At 40.4% G+C, this 25,260-nt stretch overlaps 1 protein-coding gene across 3 annotated transcripts in view; it reads left to right on the top strand.

The window, feature by feature from the left end:
* Nucleotides 1-25,260, top strand: part of CCSER1 (coiled-coil serine rich protein 1) — a 1,382,889-nt gene that overhangs the window by 647,613 nt on the left and 710,016 nt on the right. For all 3 annotated transcript variants that reach the window (XM_019552963.1, XM_019552965.1, XM_019552964.1), the window contains exon 7: nucleotides 12,631-12,708. In XM_019552963.1, the coding sequence (XP_019408508.1) occupies nucleotides 12,631-12,708 (78 nt within the window). The remainder of the gene's footprint in view (nucleotides 1-12,630; nucleotides 12,709-25,260) is intronic.

Genomic DNA, 25,260 nt, shown 5'->3' with positions numbered 1-25,260 from the left:
GAAAGACTATTGGGTACTTAGAGCCTTCTCTTGGAGCTACAGTGAAAGAAACTGCATGCTTCAAGAATTTAACATTGTTAGAATGGGTCACAGGAGCTACCTTACTGAGTCAACTGTTAGGTACATTGAGATCAACAGTTCATAGTTCCAGGTGCTTCAAACAACTTATGGAACAGTCTATTGGAACAACCTCTACCCCAAGAAAGATAGTTATTGCCTTATGCCCAGAAGCAGAAAGATTTATAGCATCAATTCCCATTCTTTCTGGACTCTGGTTGTTTTAACCTTGTTTCTGAGTTTGCAGCTCCTTTTTCTAGTGGCTTATGCTCCTTGTTCCACAGGAGCCCAAGTTTTCCATTTGAATCCCTGTGGGGGTTGCAAGCTTGCTTACAGATGCTGTAGTCCTGCTTGGGGTCATGACCCTTGGTTTGACAACCATTCATTTGTAATCTCTGTATATTTTTATCTTTTCTGATATCATTGTAATGTTAGGTTAGAGACATGGAATGTTTAATGGGTTTTTAATGTATTTACTTTTAGTTCTGATAACTGATCCTTTCTCTTTTTGGTCTTCATATCAGAAATCATTGCGGGGGGGGGGACGATGGTGAGCTCAGGTATGGTTTGGATGTTTGATTGTCTTAGCAGGTATAATACCTTGTTCACTGTCTGCTGTCTGAGTATGTGCAGCAATTATGTGGCAAATAGAGACAGTTTTTGTAGCAACTGAATTAATGTATTTGCTGTAAATGCTTAAACTTGTTTTGCAGTGGGGAAGAGGTTGATGATAATGTCTTTGGCAGGAATGTTGTTCCTTAACATCAGAGTCAGAAAGCATCTATTAAACTTACATGTGGGGGGAGGGTGGAAACTCCCCCCCTCCCCTCCAATTTCAAAATTGCCAAAGAACAAAGCACATTTCAAGATAAAAACCATTACATTTCAAGCCAAAATCAGGAAAAATCCCTTCTGAAATGGTTTGTAAAAGATTCAGCCTATTGAGTATATGCTAGAAGAGTAGCTGGTCCTTACACTAGACTGCTGGAAGAGAAAAGGAAGTTCTATGAAATCATAAGGGCAATTGTGCAATCAAAAGGTGTCAGGGATGGATATCATACTCAGTGAAGGATCCAAGCAACAATAGAACCATTGTGAGAGGGAGCATCACTTAGTTATTCATGAGAAACTCAATCATTTGTCCACCCTGTGGACAGCAAGATACTTGCAAGTTGTAAAAACAAAACAATGGTTAGTAGCCATAAGTGATTATTTTCTTCAGAAAGAAAAGAAGTGGCCATGAGTGTCTTCCATACAAGATGTAAAGTCCATGAAAGTCCCCACAGCCCCCTTTAGGAGAGAAAGGCATTAATCTCAGTGTTACTAGCCAAATTACATCTCAGAGTTATATTCTGCTTGTGCATGTAGAAGTGAGTAGGATATTTAGAGTGTAACTATCACACCAAAAGCTGACTGCTGATTGCTACTTGAAAATTATTGAAATTTTACTATAAAAATTAATGAACGCTCAGCTAGACTCTTCAAGTAGCCTCCAGGCAGTAAGTGCACCAGGCAAACTCTTTATTGTAAAATATTTAGAAAAAAATCCCTAAGGGGAAATCTGGGAGAATGAAGACAAAGTGGAAAGAAGATAAAAGAAAATCTGAGCAGGAAACAAAAAGAACAGGTGAAGAAAATGTTATATTTCTCTGCCTCTGGTTGGCAAAACAAAAATTAAAATTTGCCAGGGCAGGATATTAGTGGGCACATCTACACAAGATATTTATTGTGGAGCTGACTAATTAGCTCTGCAGTATAGCATAAGCATCTATACATGTGGTATTATTAGGCAGGAGTAAACTAATTAACTCTGCTGTAGGACAGTACTGCCCAACACAAGTAATATCCTATGGCAGAGTTATTTCTAGGCCCATGTGGAGCAGCTAGTATTTGCTTCAGATCTGGATTCGGCCAGTTCAGGGGACAGTGATTCGATTGGTGATTCAAATCACTGTCCTGAATTGATTCAGCCAAATTTGATTCCAAGATTCAGCTACCGCCGAATTGGCCGAATCTCCAAATCAAAAAGGCCCCATCCCCCACCTGCTCTCCCAGACCTATCAATGGCTGCCCCGCCTGGCCCCAGCATCATGGCTCTTAAAAAAAAAGAAAAAGCCCCACACCCACCAGCTCCTGCCAGGGGTGTGTGTTGGGGGGTGGGGGAACTATCCCCACTGCCTCCCACTGCCCTGCTGGGGCTGGGAGGCGCAGCCATTGATGTGGCTGGGAGGGCGGTTGGGGATCAGGGGGCACTCAGGAAGGCTGGGGGAGCAGGCAGGGGATGTGGCCTGGCAGGGGTCACCCCATGGTCCCCTCTCCCCTCCTATAGCTCCCCCCAATCCCTTCTTACTGGCACAGAGTCCAGGTCCAGCTCCCTGCAGCTGCAAGTGGGGACTTCCTGAATCTTCAAAGCTCTCCGAATCTTTTCCAAATTGATTTGGAGAGCTTTGAATCGATTCAGCCCTTTTTATTGATCTTCCGATTCGATTCCAATTAGGAGATTCAGACTGCGAATCGGGCCGAATGTCCTTCAAATTGAATCGGCACCTGAAGCTTCACACAGCCCTATTATTTACTCTGCTGCAACACACTGGAGATGCTCACTGGGGCTGGCTGGGGCATCCGGGTGCTACAGTGCGGGGCTGCCTGATGGCTAGCCCCACACGGTAGTGCCTTTGTGCCTCAGCCAGTCCCTCCGCAACACATTGAGCTTGGTTAGAGCAGTCCCAGGACAGCAGGCTGGGCCCCAGGACCCCCTGCCAGCTTGACCTGTGCTGCTCTGACTCAATGTGTTGCAGTCGTGGGTTAATTTGTGAACTCTGCACCTGGGAGCAATAAACTCTGGTGTGAACTGCACCAGAGTTTATTGTGCCAAATTAATTTAATGTGGAGATATGCCCAGTGTATATATACCTACCACTGAGGTGAAGATCTAGCTGAACTCTTGAATATTCTATAACAGTTGCTACTAGCCAAACAGATGCTGGGTAACTGAAATATGGCTTTATTTAGCATAACTGACATTCTTTTGAATGCTTGTCTGTTTGAATTTTCAGTGCTCTGAATAGGTGAGAGTAGTAAATCCTTGAATTTGGCCCAGCCCCCAAAAGAAGGGATTGAATACATTCTGTCTCCCTATAATGCTAGATTAGGATAATGGAATTACTGAGAACTTTTCTACTTGAGAACTTTAGGTGCTTATGTGGCCAAAACAAAAACCCTTTCCTAAAATTCCCCCGCTGGAGAACTGACTTTGTGGTTTCAACACATCTGTTCTGGCATTTAATGTTAGTATGGGTGTATGTTTGCATATATTTTATTGAGCAAGAAAATAAGTGGCCACAATCATCTTTCCTACAAAATGTAAAAGCACTTTTCTGACTCATTGGCCCCGTGGTACTCTTCAGGAGAGAAGAGTTATTGACCTTAGTGTTATTGGCCAAATCCTTTCTCAGAGTTGAGAGAGAGAGAGAGAGAGAGAGAGAAATACATATGCATGTTGTTGATCCTTAAAATTCAAAGATGACCGGTTGGTTTGGCATCACTGTTTGGTTTGGTTTCTGTGAGCCTGTGAGTGGCTGATCAGGCCAATTTCTGCTTTCAACTGTCTGTGGCACACTGAGCAAGAGATGCTGCTTTGGGTTGCTTGATCAATAGCAGACATGCTGTTGTTGTGAGATTTACAATATTTGCACTTCTACTCTGCCTCAGCAGTTATTGCCTTCTCAGAGACTGTAGCTTCAGTATGAATGAGGCTTCACCAGGTGGAATGATCATGAGCGAGATCTTCCCAAGACTTTGGGTCAATGTTGAAATGTTTCAAGGATGGCTTGAGGGGGTCCTTGAAATGTTTCTTGTGGCCTCCCTAAAAGTAGTTTTGCTCCTTTATCTCACCATAGAAGATCTTTGGCAGTTGGTCATCTGACATCCTTGTGACAGCCTGCCCATTTCATCTGTGATTTCATCAACCGAGTATGGATGCTTGAAATGCCTGCCTGTGTGAGAACCTCAGTATCTGGGACTTTGTGTTGCCATTTTATCCTCATCAGTTTCCTCAGATTGCCCATGTGAAAGTGGTTCACCTTCATAGCATGGCTTCTATACACCATCCAGGTTTCTCCCGAATACATCAAGATTGGTAAAACGCTGGCTTTGTAGACTTTAGGTTTTGTTTGTTGACTGATGCCTCTGTGCTGTCACAGATTTGCACATAATCTGCCAAAGGCCACGCTTGCTTTGGCAATTCTGGCATTGGTTTCATCATTGGTAAGAATTGCACATGACAGTGTACTGCTGAGATAGGTTAACACTGCCTAGAGGGTCTGGCCATTCACTGTGATGGTAGGCTCTATGTAAGGCTTTCCTGGTGTAGGTTGATGCATTACTTCGGTCTTCTTAGTGGTGATTGTGAGACCAAAGTTATCACAAGCTGAAGAGAAATGGTCCATACTCTACTGCATGTTTGACTCAGTTTTGTCATGCTGGGAGCAGTCAGTTCCTCTAACTTTGTGTTTGCCTGTAGTCTCCTCAAAATTGAAGAGCTTGCCATCAGTCCAGTATCTGATGTCCTAGTTTCACAGCCACAAAAGGCATCTGTAAACATGGAAAATAACATCATACTAAAGAGCATTGGGGCTGTCAATAGCTGGCAAAATCCTCGCCAGAATTCTGGTGAATTGCCTTGTACAACATATTGAAGAAGGGCTCCTGCCTGAGAATCAGTGTCACTTTAGGAAAGGATGTGAAGCTAGACATGGTGTTCGCAGCTGGTCAACTTAAGGAGAAATACCAGGAACAGAACTTCAACCTGTATGTGACTTTCATTGGCTTGACAAAAGCATTTGGTACAGTCACTTGGGAGGGCCTTTCTAAGATCAAGGCAACATTTGGTTGCCTGGAGAAATTCATTGCAGTAGTTTGGCAATTCAGTGAAGGCATGCTCACTCTCATTGTGGATGATGAGTCATCTGAACCATTCCCAGTCACCAGTGGAGTGAAGCAAGGTTGTGTTGGCCCTGTATATATAAACACACACACACAGAAAAAACTAAGTTAGGGTTAGAATATGTACATGTACATGCATATATATGCAATTGTATTTACACACACAAACAAATATATAAATATATTCTTTAGATAAAAGATACTCTCATCCCCTCTTTATGTACCTTATCCAAGGTCTGTTTAGTGCAAAATACATAAACAGTGCCTGGAAGCCAGAACTCCTTAGTGCTGTTCCTGAGAGAGAGAATTGTGCTAACCCTAACACAGTCTCTTCTGGCCCAGTAAATGTTTAAGTATTCAGATAGTGGAACTCAGCTTCAAGAGGAAGGATAGTATGTGCACCTTCATTCTAGAATATGCAATAATGTGATTGGGACAGTCTCTTAGAAGTTGGGAGATCTGGGTTTGAATCCCTTCACAGAGATGAAGAAATCAAACCTGGTCGCCCACATCATAGATAAATGTTCTAACCAGGTATGGAGCAGTACAGGGAAGGAGCATCATCTCTAGTTGCCATGTTTTGAAGGAAAGTGGTTTCAACTGTAACTGGGGGAAAGCAAACTGAACATATACACCTCATTAAATCCCTCAGATTAGGTCGAGGAATGCTTATTATGTAGATCATGATATGGCTGTGAGATATGTACCCAGCTGATAACTTTTTATCAAGACTAAGGTGAATCTGGACATACCCATAAAGAAAAATGTAGCCATTAGGAGAAAATTCACATTGAAGACTGAGGCTTGTAAATTTAAATACACGCTTTATAACAAATACCTCACCATCAGCAGAAAAATCAGACTGTAATGAGAGGGTCAAAGAGAAGCACGGTGAGTGTAATATTTTATCATTCAGGCCACTAACATATACAGTCCCAGCAATATTTGGAAGGAAGGCAAATTAATATTCTTGAAATAAACTTGTAGCTACATTTCTTTTACTGATTTCCTTAGGGCCTTGTTACACATTGATTTTACATGGCTCCTGGAGCTCTTAACCCCTGGATTGACCACACATTAACATCTGAAACTGGTTTTAAGCACACTTTAGGTTGCTTAAAGTTATGCCACACCACAGTATGTTTATCTCTCATCCATACTACCCAGCTCATGTTCCATTAATGCCATATTACCCAGCTCATGTTCCATGTTCTTATCCTACAGATAAGTCACCCCATTTGCATTCCTCCAGCCTCCCAAGATGCAGTGTTTGCTCTCCCAACCTTTTATTCTGTGTGGACAAACTTTCCATCCCCTAAACTGTACTGCACGGGGGGGGGGTGGCTCTGGCACCAAGCCAACTTCCCCTCCCACTTGCAGGGGTGCAACACCATGCAAACAACCTGCAAAATACATGCCAGGGATCCAGGTCAAAAGAGTGGGGTCTAGAGGAGGTGGGAAGTGGGGCATGGTAGGGGATCTGATCAGGTCCTCATAAGCTAGGGCTTGCTTCCCAGCTCAGGGGCAGTAACTCCCCCGGAAGTGCCTTCTCTCACCACTCTTACCTCCCAGCTACTCCAGGAAGCATGACCAGTACCTCCCATGCCCCAATCCCAAATCACAATTCTTTAAAATATGAGATCTTCTTTAATTTACTTCCTCTTTATTTATTTTGCTTTTTATTTTCTCCTTCAGTGGCTGGCCTCCTTCATTTCAACACCTTTGCCCTAGCCCCATTTCCTTTCCACCTCCCATTTTATTACCCACCCCCATTCCCCTTTAAGTCTCCCCCTCCCGCCTTCATGTTCCCATCCCCCCCATCCCATAGCTCTCACATCCCCACCTAGAGCAGAAATAGAAGCCTGTCCTGACTCACCAGCCCTGTAGTGGGAACTCCCAGCTGTAGCTCCTAGTCAGGCCCCTGCTTGCCAATCCTGTAGCTGCAAGACACAGTTGTGCGGGTGGGAGATGGTCAGAGAAAGGTTTTTAGTTTTAATGTGTAATTGCCCCAAAGTCGAGCTAGCTCTAACACTGATCAACAGTTGAGCAGCTCAAAGTGCAATGTGTAACAAGGCTCCTACTTGAGTAAAAATCTCAAAGAAGTTAGTGGGGCCAGGTATACAGAAATTACACTTTTACCAGTATAAATGATCAGAAACTGGTCTCTACTGGGACAGAACAGAAGTTTGGTACAAAAAACTGGCATATACCAATAACAGAACAGAAGTTCAGCACACAAAGGCTGGTTTCAAAATGGCAGAACCCAGTCTAAGATTGCCCCGCACTACCTCCCCTCTACCAAAGGTGATGTGTATTCTGTTTGCTACCAATCTAAACAATGCCACTTACAGAAAACTGCATAACTTAGATCTATTCTTCCTCAGGCTTTTTGAATATCTGTACCTAGCCTGAGAGTTTATCCTGAATACCTCCTAAACAAAGAAACAGGGAATTTGCTATATTTTACTGTATTGAGTGATCCACTTACAACTAGCTTTTCCAGAATGGAGTCCATAAAATTGATGATCAACTTTGCTCAGACTGTTTTCTGACTAGGTACTTCAATACAGTTTAATATTGTTTCTGCATTTTGAGTATCCAGTTACAGGATGACATCAAGGTTTAGCTTTAGATATCAAGGAATTTGTGTATGTGTGTGTGTGATTTCTTTGGCTTTCACTCTTATTGAATGATTTTACTTATAGTGAGTGTAAGAATCAATTAAGTTTCTTTCTAGAGTTTTGTTTTTAATTGTTAAGTCATAGTTAGTTCTAAAGTTATATATTTTTGATAAAACTGAGTTCCTACAGCCAAAAATGCCTAGCTGAAGACAATGTGTTCTGGAGGAATGAGTATGGTGTTAGGATTCAAGAGGTCCACTGTTTCAGTACTGACTCTGCCACTGGCATGCAACAAATTCTTAATCTTTTTTCTTCATTCATAGAATCAGAGTATAATAACAGTTAAGTGCTGTATTCTGCAATGATGCAGCCCACTATGGTTAGTGAATTAATTTACTCTGCTTTAACTATATCCAGTAGTATCAAAATATCACACATTATTTATTATTGAGGGTGCCAAACACTGGGCGCATCTACATGTGATGCTGTGTCACTGTAGTGATACACTGTGGCGACGTAGCTCATTGCTACAGCGGCTTAGCATTGGCAGGCACAAACCATGACACCAGGACGACATTGCTGTAGCTACAAGCTACCACGCGATAGCATGTTGCTACAGCAATGCCGCTGTTAAAAATAACCATGTGCCACTATGCTCAGTGACAGCTGTTATTGTGCTGTCATTTAGTACTTCTTAAAGCAAATACTAAATGATGGCACAGTAACAACTGTGCTGTGGAGGGTGGGGGGCATATGTAGACATGTACACTTGTATGTAATTTCTTAGCATTTATTTTCTAGATAATAAAATGGTACTAGATGATATAACCTATAATAGAGATAAAACTACTATCCTGAAAATAGGTTCAACCCTTCTCTACTGCCCCATAGAAAAAAAGCTATAAAGTACACGGAGTGGCTTTTCCTTTTTTTTAGTTATTATAAAGATTTATTTGTTCTCTGGCTCTAATATCCACTGAAGATTTTCTCTGACAATATTAACTTCTTAGATCAATAAATTGTGATACTGATCTCAAGAGAAGTCAGTGTCTGCCCACTATCATTGCACTGTTTACCCTTGTTGAGAAGCAGTTGTAACAAATTAAATTGGCTCCTGTCACTGGATGATATACAAGTCATTGCCCATATTTTATGGTACAATTAACTCAGGTTTGTACATCACCCTCTTCTTACAAAAGATCAGATTAAAGGCAGCATTCTATAGCTAGAACAATACCAGTTTATGAGATGAGGTGAATGTCTTTTCATTTATAGAACAGAATCTCTAAGGCTGGAAGATGACTGATGTATTTAAAGAAATGCAGTATTAACAGTGTTCATTTATTGTTGTTCTTGTATATTGCTTTTAAAACAGTGAGTATATTTTATCAGGTTTGACTGTGTTTTACAAAGCCCTTTTTCTCTATTTTGTCAATAAGATTCTGGATTACTTCAAACTGAAATAGTTTGACCCTCAGAGTGTTGGAGTCTGAATAGTCTGAAGCACAGTAAATATCAAAATGGTACAGTAAAAGTGTGGTGCACTGGACAGCAAAGCTGATATGATTGGAGGGTAGTATATGAGGCAGCGCGTACATTCATCAGCTTCAGTGCAACATGATTCACAGAGTTACTTCTAACCTAGTGAACCTTACATGTGTTTTACAAATGACAGTATATTTCTGCAGTTGATCCAGCAACCTGTTAGTAACAGCGTTTCTTAAGAATCAGACAAAATTCTACAAAATGCAACATGTGGCAGGTGTCATTTGTAAAAAAGATGACATTCCAACAAAGAAAGATAGGCAGAAGTTGTATATATATTGTATACTTGTTGAGCTGGAAGGAAAGTCTTGCTCTGAACCTTGTTAAGTGTTTATGTGGGGATGCTATATAGAGTATAGTCATGTGGGAGCAATGAAGGGACTGAGGATGGTCAGTAACATAATGCAGATGGTGGTTATACTATCTAAACAACACTATGCACTGCAAGTGGCTTGAGTATATGAAGTAGACATGGAATCTTTGGAAATCTTGCACCTAAATTCTAGGGGTGTAGGTTTGTTGGTCTAAGGACTTAGGCAGACAAAGTTCTTTGGGTTAATCTGGTATCTTTTACCAAACCAACTTAAATAGTTGGAAAAATTCTTCTTTGCAAGCTTTTGGCTACAAATACCCTTCGTCTGGCTGAGGAAGCGTTTGCAGATGGTCTGTGCTCTTCCTAAATTCGAAGTCTTCTGAGCATATATAGTGACTTTTCATTGGCAAGACCACAAGCCCCACCCATTACATGCATATGTATAGTTACACATACACACAATGAAAACATTTAGGTTTCAAAGTCAAGTGCTTAAAATTTAGAAAATACCAAAAAGTAACCTTCCTGTGCATACATTATGAGAAGAGATTATACATTATGGTAAGAGATTCATCCAGTAACTGTGGCAAAGCTAGGAATACAATCCAAGTGTCAGGTGTTTTCTGGTTAATTCACAAACAAAATCAAGTTCAGTCCATATTGCTGATTTCTGTTTGAACAGAATTGGGTCAGGTCATGTTAGATAAGATGTCATCACCGAATTAATTTCTTAAAGGGATTTTTTATATGTGTGGGGAGCTTTAGGCTGTAAATATGATTCTGGAAAAAAAATCCCTGTGGCTGGTTTGTCAGCATAGGGTGGGGAAATGGGGAGGGTGTTTGTTTTCTGAAATCGTTAGTCTGTCCCTTTAGGAGGGCAAACTGACAGAATATCTCAAAACAATTCCTTTTATCTGCTCAAGAAATCATGCATCTGCATCGGACTCTATTTTCTACTATTGTTAACTCGTATAGTACCATTTAAATTAATTAATTTATATCACCAGAGAAATTGGTATTTTTACATGGCAAAATTGCAAAGGTTGTTGGAAAGGCTACTGAGAAATCTGTGAAAAGGCAGCTAGACATTCTTGGGGTTGTGTGGCCTTACATAGGAATAGATTTAAAAAACTACACAAGGATTGCATGCCATGCACAATAAAGCTACTCAGCCTGTATGGCCCGACTGAGGCATGCAGGCATATGCAGTTTGTGGTGCCACAAACCTCTTTGCAGCATCACAAACCTCACACATTGCACATTAAGCCATGTTTGGCACTGCTAATTTGCAATGCCGGAACAAAATTAGCTACCAGGATTTCCTTGGAGGAAAGAAAAGTTCTGAAAAAAAAAGTAGCACAAAGCATGCCAAAGGGCCACAGTTTGCCTCAAGATAGGGGAGCAGGCAGCCCTGGGCAGCTCCACAGCAGAGTCCCAGTACTGAGGCATGCAGAGCCCCCGACTCAAGGCACACTGTACCCCAGCATACGGTGCCTCAGTGTGAGGGCTCCACAGCATGTGTGCTGGTCCTCAGCTGGCGGGGCTCAGCGACTACCTGCCAGCTAGTCCCACATTAAGGCACCCTGTGCCCCAGCCAGCCCCCCCTGCAGCACATGGAGCAGTGGAACAATTTATCACAATGCAAAGCACAGAGGCAAGGGCATGCTCTGCAGCAGAAAATAGTGACACAGATCTGTGCCACTAGTATTAGTGCTGCTGCAAATGCACACCCTTGCTTGTGTGGACGCAGCCTGTTTCACAGTTTCTTACAGACTTTGTACTAATCTTGTGCTCAGAAGATTGTGCTAGTTTACAGTTCATTTTCAGGGATAGATTAGGCTAGTAGGTCTATAGCCCACCATTGTTGCTGGTATTTTTCTGTTTTAGAGTAGAAGACTTTTAAAAGACCTCCTCATTTTTCAGTTCCCTTTGAATTTGATCTACACGGGTCCAATTCTGATGACTTCAGGGCATGTTGCCAATGATACAGCCAATGATATACCTTTATTTAATCAAGCCTCTAAGGAATGGGAGACTGATCAAGGGAGATTCTTTGCTTTGCTCAGGGAATTGTTGTTGTTATTACACTGTGTCAGTTTACCTTGATTATTGTATCTGTCAACATAGTACTGTTCACCTACAGAGTGAGAGTCAGGTCAGTGGAGTGAAACTGATGTCCACCAATTATGTAACTGGGCACATTGCATAAGTTAAACAAATAATCATTTGCAGCACGGTAAGATTGCATGCAAAGCAAATGCAATTTTGGATACCAATGGTAACATGCCTATTAAGCTGTCCATTTCATTATTTCCCCTAGTTTTTGGTTTATAAGCTTTCAATAATTTCAATTCCACTGAGTGGCTATGTGTTCTGAGAAGTTCTCTCCAGAACTTCTTATTTTATATTGTTTGTATTCCTCTCCCCCACCCCAATTTGTGCGTTTGTTCTTTTATTGTTGTAACCTTTCCAGACAAGTTTTCTCTATATATCTTTCAAATTTTACTGCTTTTCCAGAATGTTCCACCTGTAAATATAATTAATATATTAACAGTTGACTAACAGCATTGACTAAGGTTGGACCTTATACCAATATCTGGAACATTCTGTTGTACCCTTTCTTTACTGGTGCTTCTTACATTTTGTTGCAAGTTTTTTTTCTTTCATATCTTTGTGCTCATCCTTTGGATTCCTTTAAAAAATAATATTGATTCAGATAATTTTTAAAATGTACGGCACATTGTACCTTAATTACCATCGCCAACCATGGTTTTGTTCTGTGCAAAACTACATGTTCATTTTTAATTTTTCCCTGCTGTTCAATTCTAAATAAACACGTGTATTTATTTGTCTTAATAGCTGATTCATTATTTTTGAGAGTTAATTCAAAATATAGAGAAAGAAAGTAACTCATCTATTAAATATAGTGTTCTCTTTGTTACCCAATTAATGAACAATGCAGTATAGTTTGCAGGTTGTCATCAGGATTTGTATCATGCTTGTTTTCTCTTAGTCTTAACAGATAGAGTGGGGGGGTTTTATTTTCTGGGTGGAAATACTGAAGCAATATAAAAGAGCTGAAATGCAGGACAGTATGTCCACATCCAAAATTTAATTGGAGACGTTAACACTGATGTGTTTTTCTTTCAGAGTGCAGATATGAGTCCTGCTAGTAGTACAACTTCACTTCCTGTTAGCCCACTTACTGAAGAGGCATTGCCCTTCAAGGTAAAGTTAATTCATTGTATAATAAATATTTGATGTGACTTTTGGCTTTTTATATTACCTATGTGTACAGTTAGGTGCCCTTAATAGCACTTTCCTTTCATTAAATTGCTGAGATATCAGCGAAACTCTTTCTTGTGAGTGAGGAGGTAACATCACGCCACACACTTTTGAAGGCATTGTTAAAATGCCTTTTGGTTGGTGAAAGAATTCTTTTTTCCCACTGATAATGGAGGTCAGAGATGTAAAACCTACTTGGAAAAACAAAGAATGTTTTGTGATGTGCTCTATGTATTTATGAGGTTTTATGGTGAGTGCACGTACAGATATGTGTTCCATTTTTCTGATAATTCCCTAGATCTGTGTTTAGTTTATGTTTCAGTCTAACATAGATATTTGTACACTATTTTGCTAACCGTCCTCTGTTAAATTCTCCTGCCATAAAACTGTTTTACACTAGATCCATGGAAAATCACTTACTTGTGACACCAAATATTCAGCATTAATAGTAACTCGCTTGTGATAAAAAGTAATTTTAGAATGCAGTGGCTCCATAAATGAATTGTTGTGCCAAAGAAATTAAATTAGTAGCTTTATGGATACCTGAAATGGCCGTAGTATGAGGTTTAAAGCTTCAGATCTGGAACTAAACTCAGCTAAAATATCTCTAAATATACTTGAAGCTGTACATGAGCACCCATATCATGTACTGGAGACAGAGTTACTTTACAGCCCGTAATAAGTGAGAATGTGTAGTCATACACTTCAGCTCCTGGTGTAGATAGTTTTGAGTAGCCCCTGGGGCGTGTAAGTGGAATGGTGAGTATATGACACCCTCAGTACAAATGATATAATTGTTTTTGGGTGTGGAATTAAATGGCAGATGCCAAGGAGTTACAAGAACAGAGGCTTCAGAGAACTGGAAGGCTGGGGGGAGGGCAGGTATGAGGAGGGAGTAGTGCTGGTTCACTGCAAGTCTTTGAATGCAATTGCTCTTTCTGGAATTCTGAAAGTGGGTGTATCAGTCACAGTGGGTAGGGTAGATGTATTAGGTTCCATGGTGGGTATAATCTGTTGGTTAGAAGATTTGCTGTGCCATTATGGTGTAATCTTTTCTGCCTGAATAAAACATTACTATGTAAATAGAAACAGAAATAGACAACCGTGCTCTATGTTTGCATGCACTTGCTTTTCTTTTGACAAAGGAGTGTGGAGTTCTTGCCAGCTTGGTTTTGGTGGCATGTGTAAAATAATAAGCACAGGGCAGCTGATAGCTGGGAACAAGGTGACTCTCTTTTTTTCATACCTTATTCTTGGGTCCCAGGGGCCCATGTCAATCTCTGACTTGAGGCACTTATATTGCTCCTTTAAAATTCACCAGTGGTCATTCTAATACTTCCTCCCTACTTTGCTTGCTACCTACTTTTACTCTCAGAGCTACATGATGTGTTTAAGTGCCCTCCCACTGCTGAAGCTATGGATACTATATCAAGGCCAAGCACCTAACCTGCAAGGCTGAAACAAGACATGTTAAGAGAGACCCTAGTAGACTGCTGTACTCGTCAATTTTCCCAACACTTGGGAAATCAATGAGACTTCTCACAGAGCACAGTACTACTTGGCAAGAGAAAATCTAGATGTATATAGTTAAACTGGCCACTCAAGGCTAAATTCTCAGCTGGCATAAATCAGTAAAGCTCCACTGACTTGAGAGAGGCTTTGTTTTATACACTGTTGTGCACTGATTATTTTTAAAAGAATCTCTTGATTGGATGCCTCAAAATGGTCTAAACAGGCAAATGCAGACAGAAATAGTGATTTAGAAGTCCCCTTCCCCTTGTGTGTTATCTTAGAAAATGGTACAAGATACTGAAATTATAAACTGTATATTTATTACTTTTTCATTTATATCACTTTATTTTGAAGAAAAGGTTTTCATTGGAACACATGCAAATTTTAAGGTCAAATATAAGAAAAAATCAAGTACTTCTTACAGCCAGTGCCATTAAGTACAAATAAAAGTAATGCAATATGCAACAGTTTCTGTTATTGCTTCCTAACTCACTCCAAGAGAGAGCAATATTGTTCCAGCAGTAATATGAGTGAGTCATTTTACAAGCTACAACAATTTCCAAATACTGACAATCTACAATATTGTTTCTGATGACAGACAAATATTACCCTGGCTAACATGATCATAATCTTTCCTATCTCCTTGACTCATCCTTGGTTCATGAAGTGCACATTTAAAAAAATTTGATTTATTGTGTGATGCTGAGAACACAGATGTAACTGTCCAACAGAGTAGACACCAAGTATCTTCGAGATAAATTATGACTTTCTGTGTGCTATTTAATATTTGTGTTAGAGTAAACTAACTCTCTGCTTACATTCAGTTTTGGGATTATACTGGAAAGCATTCTTAGATTTCATATAGCTTGTCTTTAGGGGGGAAAATGCTGTCCCCCTTTTAAAAAAAAAGCAAACTAATCTACCAAAAAAACCTAAAAAAAACACAAATAGAAGATATTTTATTATAAACCTAACCTTTTTATGTCCAATTCCACTAATGCAAAATCAGGGTTGTGATTCTGATTCTGTTGGGTTGTGTGTGATATAAATGTAAGGTGGTGTTACTGGAACAAAATACGTGATTTTAATCACAGGGAAGTTGACAGTAACATTTTCTGGAGTAATTTCCAGTGCTACTTTCCCTGGGATTTATAACATCCTGTATTAACTCAGTGCCCAGTTTCTAGGTGTAAGGGATCCTGCAGCATTTTCCCATTAAATTGTGCATGCTGTGACATACAGCACAGTCTGGGAACTCTAAATTATGTGAAAGGACATTTTGAAACACTTGGAGCTCATTTTATTATACTGCAGTGAGAGGGACCAGAAATGAACCCATTTTGTTCCATTATTTTATGTAATTGATGTGTTTTATTTCAACAAATAAACCATGTATCCGGTGCTGTGCATTGTACAACAATTAGCATAGACATGTTTGGACAAAATAATAATAATACACAGTTTAGGGCTTATAAAAATCACTAAAAATGAGCAAATGAAAATAATTAATAAACCCATTCAATGATTTCCTCTGTTCTGCTAATGTAGTGGTGGAAATCACTTTTCCCATGGAAAGAAGCTCTTTGCAACGTATCCAGAAGGTTAACAAATTCTATACACAGCTCCCATCCACTTTCCCCTACATAGCTGGTTAGCCCTGCATTTACATGCAAAACAGCCTTCCATAGATGCACGTTTTAAAAGCTTAGCAAAAAATTTTGCTCAGACACGTATGCAGACAGTGCAGTTTTCAAAGACTTTTATCTCAGTCAAATCAAAACCAATTTTCAATAAAATACTCAAAGGCATTTTTCTGCAGTGAGGGTTATTTCTATGTCAAATTTCAACTTTCTATCCTCGGCTATTTCTGCTGTTCGAGCTATTAAAAAAAGTTGCAAGATTTTTCTTTATTATTATTATTATGGAGAAAATGTATTACCTCTCTTTCAATAACAGTTGAATATTTTCATTTAAACTTTGTGGGAATGAAGGTCCCTTCTTTGAAATGAGGCTTATTCCCGTATTCCCACATGGACGTCCTTGTTGAATCAGAGCCAAACTCTGAAAAAATTGATCCTGAAAACTAAAAGCTTAAGAATGACGAACAACTTAAATGCTAAGAGTTTAGAATGGAATCTGTCCTGGAACCTTAACTCTCTACACTAGAAAAGCAAAATTGCAGCTGGTATAGCCTGCATTTGAGATTTCATTAATTCGTAATTCCAGCCATACTGTTTTCCAGTCATTGTTAAAGATGATTTTGCCATAATTTTACATTTTAAAAATGAGGAGAGGGATTAAAAAAAAGCATATTCCCTCAGTGAAATTGCAATTTTAAAATAGTCTACTTTCAAGGCATTATTTAGTCAAATTTTCAGGACACAATCTTCTTTCCACCTAAACTTATCCTTGCTCAATTCTCATTAGAGTGTATTAGTGCTTGGTAGATGAGCATACCCAGGCTGTTAAAGTGGAGTGGCCATGGTGAACTTACATAAAAAGTAGCTTGTCACAGGTGAACCTATTGTGCAAAGACAAATTCTTTTTTCCACCTCCTTGGAGGTGTGTGGAAGCATGGAAAATATCACTTGTAAAGTTGATATTGTTTTCCCTTGAGATCAGAATTAGGTTATCTTGGCTTCTTCCCTTCATTTCTACATTTTAATAGCAAACCTATGTGATACCTAGGCACCATTAAAAGAAATTAAACAAGGCACATTGTGTGGAGTACTATGTCTCTTTCTAACCTTTTTGCTCAGGAATTTCCCAACTTCTTTCAGTATCCTTCTAGTTATTGACTGTGCCCAAAAGAGGCTGATAATGTAGAAGACTACACCTGACCAGTCAGCAATTAGTAGGGCTGAAATTAGATTCAGTTTTTATCTAAAGAAAGTATGAGTAAGAAAAGTAGCACAGGTGTAAATTCCCTAAATCAAGGTTATTTATTAACACCACCTCAGTGATTGTTTGCAATTAACTAACATAATTAACACTAGGTTTGCAGCAAATTTACTATGTTTAACTAAGCACTAGGCACTATCTTATGATATAATCAGTATTTTTATTTTTTATTAAAATGTATGCTAAAATATGCAATTGCCATATATTCGGTCTGTGTGCAACCCCTATTATGATGAGATCCCAGCCTACTTGGGTAACACAATATAATATGAACAACAATAATGTTGACTTGCATTTGAAATCCATCCTTAACCTGCTTTACTAATTGTGCATTAATGCAGGAAACACATTCCTTTTGTCCTTTTTATCCTATTTTGAGGGAGAATTTCCCTGTGCATTTGTTATTCCAGCCTACTGTATTCTGACTTCTGTAATTAGTACTCTTGATGCTGATTCCCAGAGTGAGAAATGACAGCACAAGTAATGAAACTAAGCAATCCTTGGCAGTGTTGATGAAAGCGGGGTAGGACTGGGCTAACAGTTCTCCCATTCATTCTGTAGCTCTTTTTTCTTTAAATCTATTTGTACCGGAGCTGTAACCTGGATACTTGGCTATATTTAACATCTTTGAAATTGCTAATGGGTATGGCTCTGGCAGATAGTGTTACTTTTATGTAGAATTTTATCCTGAGATTAATTTTCCATCTGGTCAATAACTGACCTGATATTTTATAATTGATTGTTTTGAATGGTCAATGAAGAAGTAATTGTAATGTGTACTCCTCAAAGCTAGTTGAGATATCTTTGTGACTGATTGCATTGCAGGTTCAGTTAAAGAATATATGCCTGCTGTAATTTATTAAATCTAGTTAAAGAGATAATTACAAATTGGTGTTATATTTAATAGCACAGTCCATTCCAGATAACATACTGCTCATTTACACTTTTGTAATAGATATGTTGAATTCCAGTCAATGTCTTAAGCATTTTGTTCCTCATTCTTGACTGAGACAAGTTCCTTTTCACCTGGATGCTCATCTAGCAAAAATTACAGTAGTGATGTGTCCTGCTGGGAAGATGCAGATCTAGGTTTCCCTGGCTATCACTCATGAGTTGGAAACTCAAGCATTTCTTACTTCTCTTATTTCCCCTTCTTCCTGAAGTTCTGTATCAAATGAACAGTGTAAAATCACTGTAGCATGTGTTTCTTCCCCCTGGAGAAGTGTTTTAATTATTTCTGTTAAAATTACTTACATCTCAGTATGAATCACCCAGCCTCACCTCCCTTGGTCTCCACCTACTCTACTCTTGCTTCTTTTAAGACACACTATGTTCTCTTATTTAGTGTTTTAATCTATTCCTCCTACTTCTGGCCTTGTGACTTTTGTGACATTTTCAAGGGCAATCCTTATGCTGGTTGTAACCTTTCTTTAACTGTATAGCCTTCCTCTGCCTGAGATCTTCGATGCTACTCCTTAAATCTTACTGCTTTTGGGTGGACTTCTAACCTCTGAAGTATAATCTTATATGTGGTTCTTACCTGAAACATTAACTTTATTGTTGCAGAGAGACCTGATTTAATAAGAGCTCTTTGAGGAGTTGTATTAATCTGATCTCTCTAGCCTTCATCATCCTGGTATCTGGCCCTGTCACAAGCAATGGTCTTGATTCTCAGAACACCTCTATGAAGTTGTTTGTGGATGTGTGATCTGTTCTCCTTAAGTGTTCTTTTCCAAGTAACAGACCTGCACCCGAACTTCTGCCATAGCAGAACCTCATTATTCATCCCATTTGCCACTGGGTCACTGGACTACAGACCTTTGACTGCTCCAACCCAATCTGCTTCAACTGTCCTTAAGTTCAGCTATAGAATCCTTTCTGAGAGCTCCTGGTCAGTGTGATATATAGGGATTCAGAACAATTTAATTAAAAAATCTTTAGTATGATTTATCTGTAGAAATGCAATAGGTAAAGAGAGAGGATGAAAATAATACACGCTTCCATTCATCTCCATTTTTTTTAATTTTATCTTTCTATGCAATTTTACTGGGTATAGATTTTCTATGCAATTTTACTGGGCATTTAGTGTTGCCAGAAGATCAGAGAAAGTGATTCTTCCCCTTATTTGGCACAGGTGAGGCCATATCTGGAGTACTGTGTCCAGTTTTGGGCCCCCCACTATAAAAAGAGTATGACCAAATTAGAGAGTCCAGTGGAGGGCAACTAAAATAGTTTGGGTGGGTGGGACCCAAAAGCTATGAGGAGAGGCTTAGAGAAATGGGCTTATTTAGTCTGGAGAAAAGAAGACTGAGAGATAATTTAATAGAAGCTTTCAACTACCTGAAGGGTGGGGTTCCAAAGAGGATGGAGCTGGATTGGGAGGGGTGGCAAAATGGTGGATCTGGCCAGCAGATGGACTTCACTTCCGAGGATCCCCTGCCTGCACAGCTCCCAGCCGTCTTCATGGAGACCCAAGGAGTATGGGGCTGTGACAGCTCAGGGCCATAAAACTGAGGCTCTGCCCCAGCCCTGTGCTGTTACAGCCCTACTTGTCACAGCCTCACGCTCCCAGGGTCTCCTGACAGAGCCAAATGGGCATGGTGCACAGCTGGGCAAGGACCTGCTCTGGGGCTGGGAACTTGGGGTGGTAACAGCAGGAGGCCTGGGATGGGGCAGAACCACAATCTGTTCCCTGCACGCCCCTACCTGCGGAATCTTCACCCATCACAGGGGCAGGCAGGCAGCAGATCAGTGTCTATCCTAGCCCTGGACTATCAGTGTTTCAAGATCCTGGGTTCTCCCCAGCCCCACCCTCCAGTCTCACTTCTGGCCGCAGCCCTATGCTAGCTGCTTGGCTGCATGCCCATCCTGTGTAGGTCCCACTCCTGGCAGTGGGTGTGGGGTTGATAGGCCAGAGTGCCCAGGCAGCGGGGCTGGGTCCAGCAGGGGAAGCCAGAAAGAACTGCCACTGCAAGGGGTGCTGAGGAATTGAGTCTGCCATGGGCTCAATACTGCCTGCAGGCCAGATATTGCCCATCCCTGAGCTAAACTGTTCTACGGTGGTGCCAGATGAAAAGACAAGGAGCAATGGTCTCAAGTTTAGGTTAGGTATTAGGGGGGAAAAAAAACTTCTCACAACCAGGGTAGTAAAGCACTGGAACAGTTTACCCAGAGAACCTGTGGAATCTCTGTCCTTGGAGGCTTTTAAGATCCAGGTAGACAAAGCTTTGGCTGGGATGATCTAGTTCATCCTGCTTTGAGCAGGGGGTTGGACTAGATGGCATCCTGAAGTCTCTTCCAACCCTAATGTTCTATGATTTTTTAGATCCCAGCTCTGGGATCAGCTCATATATCTCCAGATTTCTTCCCCATTAATTTTAACTTCTTGTTCCCGTTGTGAATACATTGTACAGAGGGCTGAAGTGTGAATTAATTTGGATGAACGTCATATGCTCAAGATGAGCAGTCAGTGTGAACAGCCCTGTGGTACTGGGTAGCTTTATTCCTGTACAACAACCATATTTAAACAGGGAAGATACAGTGGATGTAGAGTTTCTATACAAAATCTAAACATACTAATAATTTAATGATTTTATAAATAATATGTATAATTTCATCAGTGAGGTAGTTTCTGGACATTTACTTTCTTTATTAGACTTTCCTTTATGGCTGTAATGGTTTAGCTTAGAAAGGGGCTTTCGAAGGGGAAAAAGAGAAAAGCAACACAATATATTTCCCCTCTGTAGCATTTCCCCTCTATGCGGCATTGGTTAGACTGCAGTTGGAGTACTGCATCCAGTTTTGGGTGCCATACTTTAAGAAGAATGTTGAAAGACTCAAAAGGGTCCATAGGAGGGCCACTCACATGGTCAGTGGCTTACAGGAAAAGCCCTATGAGGAGAGATGGAGGGACTGGACCTCTTCAGCCTCTGCAAGAGAAGGCTGAGAGATGATCTTGTAGCTTCCTACAAATTCATTATGAATGCAGCAAGGGATTGGAGATGCTCTGTTCACCAGGGCACCTCTTGGGATAACAAGGAACAATGGTCACAAACTGACAGAGAGCAGATTTGGGCTAGATACCAGGAAAAGCTTCTTCACGGTCAGGGTGGCCAAAATTTGGAATGGGTTTCCAAGGGAGGTGGTGCTCTCCCCTACCTGTTTAAGAGAAGTGCTGGGTCATCTGACCCCAGCACTCTTTCCTGCCTAGGCAAGGGGTCAGACTCGAACTGTTGAGGTCCCTTCTGACCTTAGCATCTATGAACCTATGAATCTATATAGAAAGAACCTACCTCCCAGCCAATACATGGGTAGGTAGTTACAGGACAAGGGACTATTTAATGGGTCCAGTCCTAAGTTGAGTATCTGTTTTGCCAGTGCCAGGACCTAACAGATCAAAAGTCTAAAAGAAAATTAAAAGGCAGTATCTGAGAAGCTTGGTGAATAAAAGACTGATACATTTAAAAGATGCTTTCTCCTTAGCAGACTGAGCATGACCCTGGCTTGTGTGTTGTGGGGAGGGTGGTGGAAGAGCGTCACCTAGACCTTATCAGCCTTCCTAAAAAGAAGGATTCTTCAATCACAGGAATAGCAGGCATTCAATCTAGCACTGAGCAGGCTAACAGTGATTCTTGTAGCTAGCCAAATAGCCTGGGAAACATGAAATAGAATATGCTCATTATCAAAATCAGGTTGGTGAGATTGTTTCTATACTGTAAGATTTCTCAATTCCACTTTAGGTTTCCTGTGGATGGTTTCAATGGGCTTCTATGGCAGTAAGGAAAGGAAACCATATATTGAACCTGTCCAGAAAACTGTTCATTATCACAATAGTCATTCCTATGTGGTAAATCATGCTTTGCCTTCTCTTAAATGTTTGATTGTCTGACTTAATAGATGTCTGGAGAAAAAATTCTCAGTGGTATGAGAAATATACTTTGATATATATCAAAGAGCCAAATCTTCATTAACTTTGATTAAAGTGGATCAATGATGACACATGCCCTTCCAGAATCTGAAAAATTAGTACATTTAAACACCTGAAAATCAGGAAGACAAAACATGTCACTCATATAATGCAACTTTAATTCTGTATAGTAGTGGAAGTGGCTCTGGAAATGGTTCAGGCACAGTACTGCAATAGTTAATGAATTACCAAGAATAGTAGGGTACTCTGCATCTCTAATTGTCTTCTCATCAAGACTAGAAATTGTTTTATTCAAGTTTTTGGACTCGGTTACAGGATAACATTGTCTGTGTTATATGTGAGGTTTGTCTAGATCAGGGGTGGGCAAAATGTGGCCCATGGGCTGGATGTGGCCCATCAGGCCATTCTATCTGGCCCACGGTGCCCCTAAAAAAATTTAGAAAACTAATATTTATCTGCCCCTGGCTGCCTGTCATGTGGCCCTCAATGGTTTGCCAAAACTCAGTAAGTGGCGCTCTGCCTGAAATAATTGCCCACCCCTGGTCTAGATGGTTTAAAGATATTCAATTCTATCCTATTCTATTCTATTCTGCTTTAAATTCTTTAAATCTACAATCAATAGATGAGGAAAAACTAAGAAAACAGTCCATTTTTTGTGTTTCATTTTAAAAGTTTGAATTTGTAGGGTTGTGGAATATCTCTCATTGAAGAGTTTTAAGAAGAGGTTAGATAAACAGCTGGTGGGCCCAAACTAGCTGTACTTGATTGTGCCTTGAGAAAGAGGGTAGATTAGATGATCCATTGATGTCCCTTCCATCCCTATTTTTTATGATTATTTGTGTTAAGCAGGGGTAGATCCAGGGGGTGCGGGGGGGTGCAGTTGCACCCTCCCATTGCTATACTTCTGTGGGCTCTGTGGCTCATGCACAGTCAGCTCTCTGACTTCACTACTTATTAGAGTGGATCCAGCACCAAGAGGGTGAATGCTACCACCATTTGCCAACACTCCCTGCCTGCGGTCGTATTCAGTGGCAGGAGAAAGATCAGGGGGATCAGTAATGGTGCTCACCTCCTGGGTTCCATACTTATAAGCTGGTGAGCTCTGAGAAGTCCCTGCACATTGCCACACTGCCAAAGGAGGGTCTGGCTACTCTTCTGGATCTACACATGGTGTTAATAACAGCTGCAGTGAGGGATTAGTTCGAATAGTTTGGCATGCCCGAGTAAGTAACCAAGTTCTTCCAGTTGGAATACTGAACATCTGGTTTCAGGTCTTATTTGAAAAAAAGGTATATTTTACTTAAAATAAATGTATCTTAGTTCATCAGGTTGCCTCAGCAGGAGGTGTAAAAAGATATCTTATAAAGTGATTGTCTAGAGTCTGGCAGGGTACATGTCAGTGGTTTCTGGGGCTCAGCAAAGGACAAATGAAGCAGCATCTCAGAAGGAATCTTTGAAGTGCTGGTGAAGGAACAATGACTCTTAGAAAATTCAGGGTATTTTGTCTGGAGTAGGCTCAGTATTTGAGGAAAAGCTAGGTGTAAGTACATTTTTGGCAGCTCTTTGGGTTCACCAAATGAACTGATGACTTACTTTCCTTTGATTACAGTCAATCCTATTGTTCAAGAACCATACTTACATTCACCTAACTGTTTATTACATATTTTTCTTCCCTGTGTTAAATTAAAACTAAGTTCCTTAACAACATTTTAAAGGAAATCAGAGTCCACATGTGAACTTCAGAGCTTTAAAATAATTTCCCTCAAATTGGAGGGGGTTTTTTGCCTTCAAAGGACTCCACTTGATACTGGCTGCCAACTAGACATTAAGCCATTGATTACTACCTGCTGAGCTTGATGCTCCAGCCATTTTTCTGTTCACCTTAAAGTCCATTCATCCAGCCTGTACTTCCTTAGCTTGCCTGCAAGAATGTTGTGGGAGACCATATCGGAAGCCTCACTAAAATGAAGGTACACCACATCCATCAGTCTCCCCACATCCACAGAGCCAGTCATCTCATCATAGAAGACAATCAGGTCGGTCAGGCATGACTTGCCCCTGGTGAATCTATGCTGACTGTTCCTAATTAACTTTTTCACCTCGAAGTGCTTAAAAATGGATTCCTTGAGGATCTGCTCCATGATTTTTCCAGGAACTGAGGTGAGGCTGACTGGTCTGTAGTTCCCTGGGTCCTCCTTCTTCCCTTAAATATGGGTACTATGTTTGCTCTTTTCCAGTCATCCAAGACACATCCTGATCATCGATGAGTTTTCAAAAATGATGGCCAATGGCTCTGCAGTCACATTAGCCAAATCCCTCAGCACCCTCAGGTGCATCCTGTCTGGCCCCATGGATTTGTACATGTCCAGCTTTTCTAACTAGTCCCTAACCTTTTTTTTCACCACGGAGGGCTACTCACCTCCTCCCCAAACTGTGCTGCCTGGTGCAGTAGTCTGGGAGCTGACCTGGCCTGTGAAGCCTGAGGCAAAAAAGGCTTAAGCACTTCTTGCTCCAAATGTGCATTTTGCTCTTTTAGGTGTGCCAGTTTGCACCTGCTTATATGGAATAACAGATAGCACCACTTAAATCACAGGGTGTGTGGAGGCTGGTGGTAATGATGTATAACATTCAGATGACTTCACATTTTCAAGGGAGAGAAAGCTTGAGGGGAAGAGGAAAAAAGAGAAAGGCATGAAAAGAGTAAGATAATCTGTTTTTACAGAGGACAGGGTCTGTATCCCTTGCTCAAATTATCATGATTTTTTACCATTAACACTGTTCAGCACCCTGATGATGCACAGCAAATTTCAAGGCAATTTTAGTTGTCATGTGGATGTAGAGTATGGACTATAATCCACAGAAAGTGATATTCAAATTAATATATTGGAGATTGTGTTACACTGGAATAATAATATGAGTTTTAAAAAACTACAGAAAAAACATTACTCCAATCCAGGAGGTTCTCCCTTTCTTTTCTTTGGTTCCTTCCTAAAAGAAAATGCAAAACAGAAGAACAAAAGACCAAGTCCACTCATCTGGCAATAGAGGTTCCTTCCCTGAGGCAGAATGTTTAGTCATTGAATATTCTGATAAGTACATAGAACTGCTGAGTACTGCATATATATAATAAAAAATGTTGTAAGATGTATAGCATT

Source organism: Crocodylus porosus, unplaced genomic scaffold (assembly GCF_001723895.1).
Source record: "Crocodylus porosus isolate Cpor-Errol unplaced genomic scaffold, CroPor_comp1, whole genome shotgun sequence".
NCBI classification, from domain to species: domain Eukaryota; kingdom Metazoa; phylum Chordata; order Crocodylia; family Crocodylidae; genus Crocodylus; species Crocodylus porosus.
Note: the sequence above shows the minus strand (reverse complement) of the source record. Positions and strands in the feature narration are given on the sequence as shown.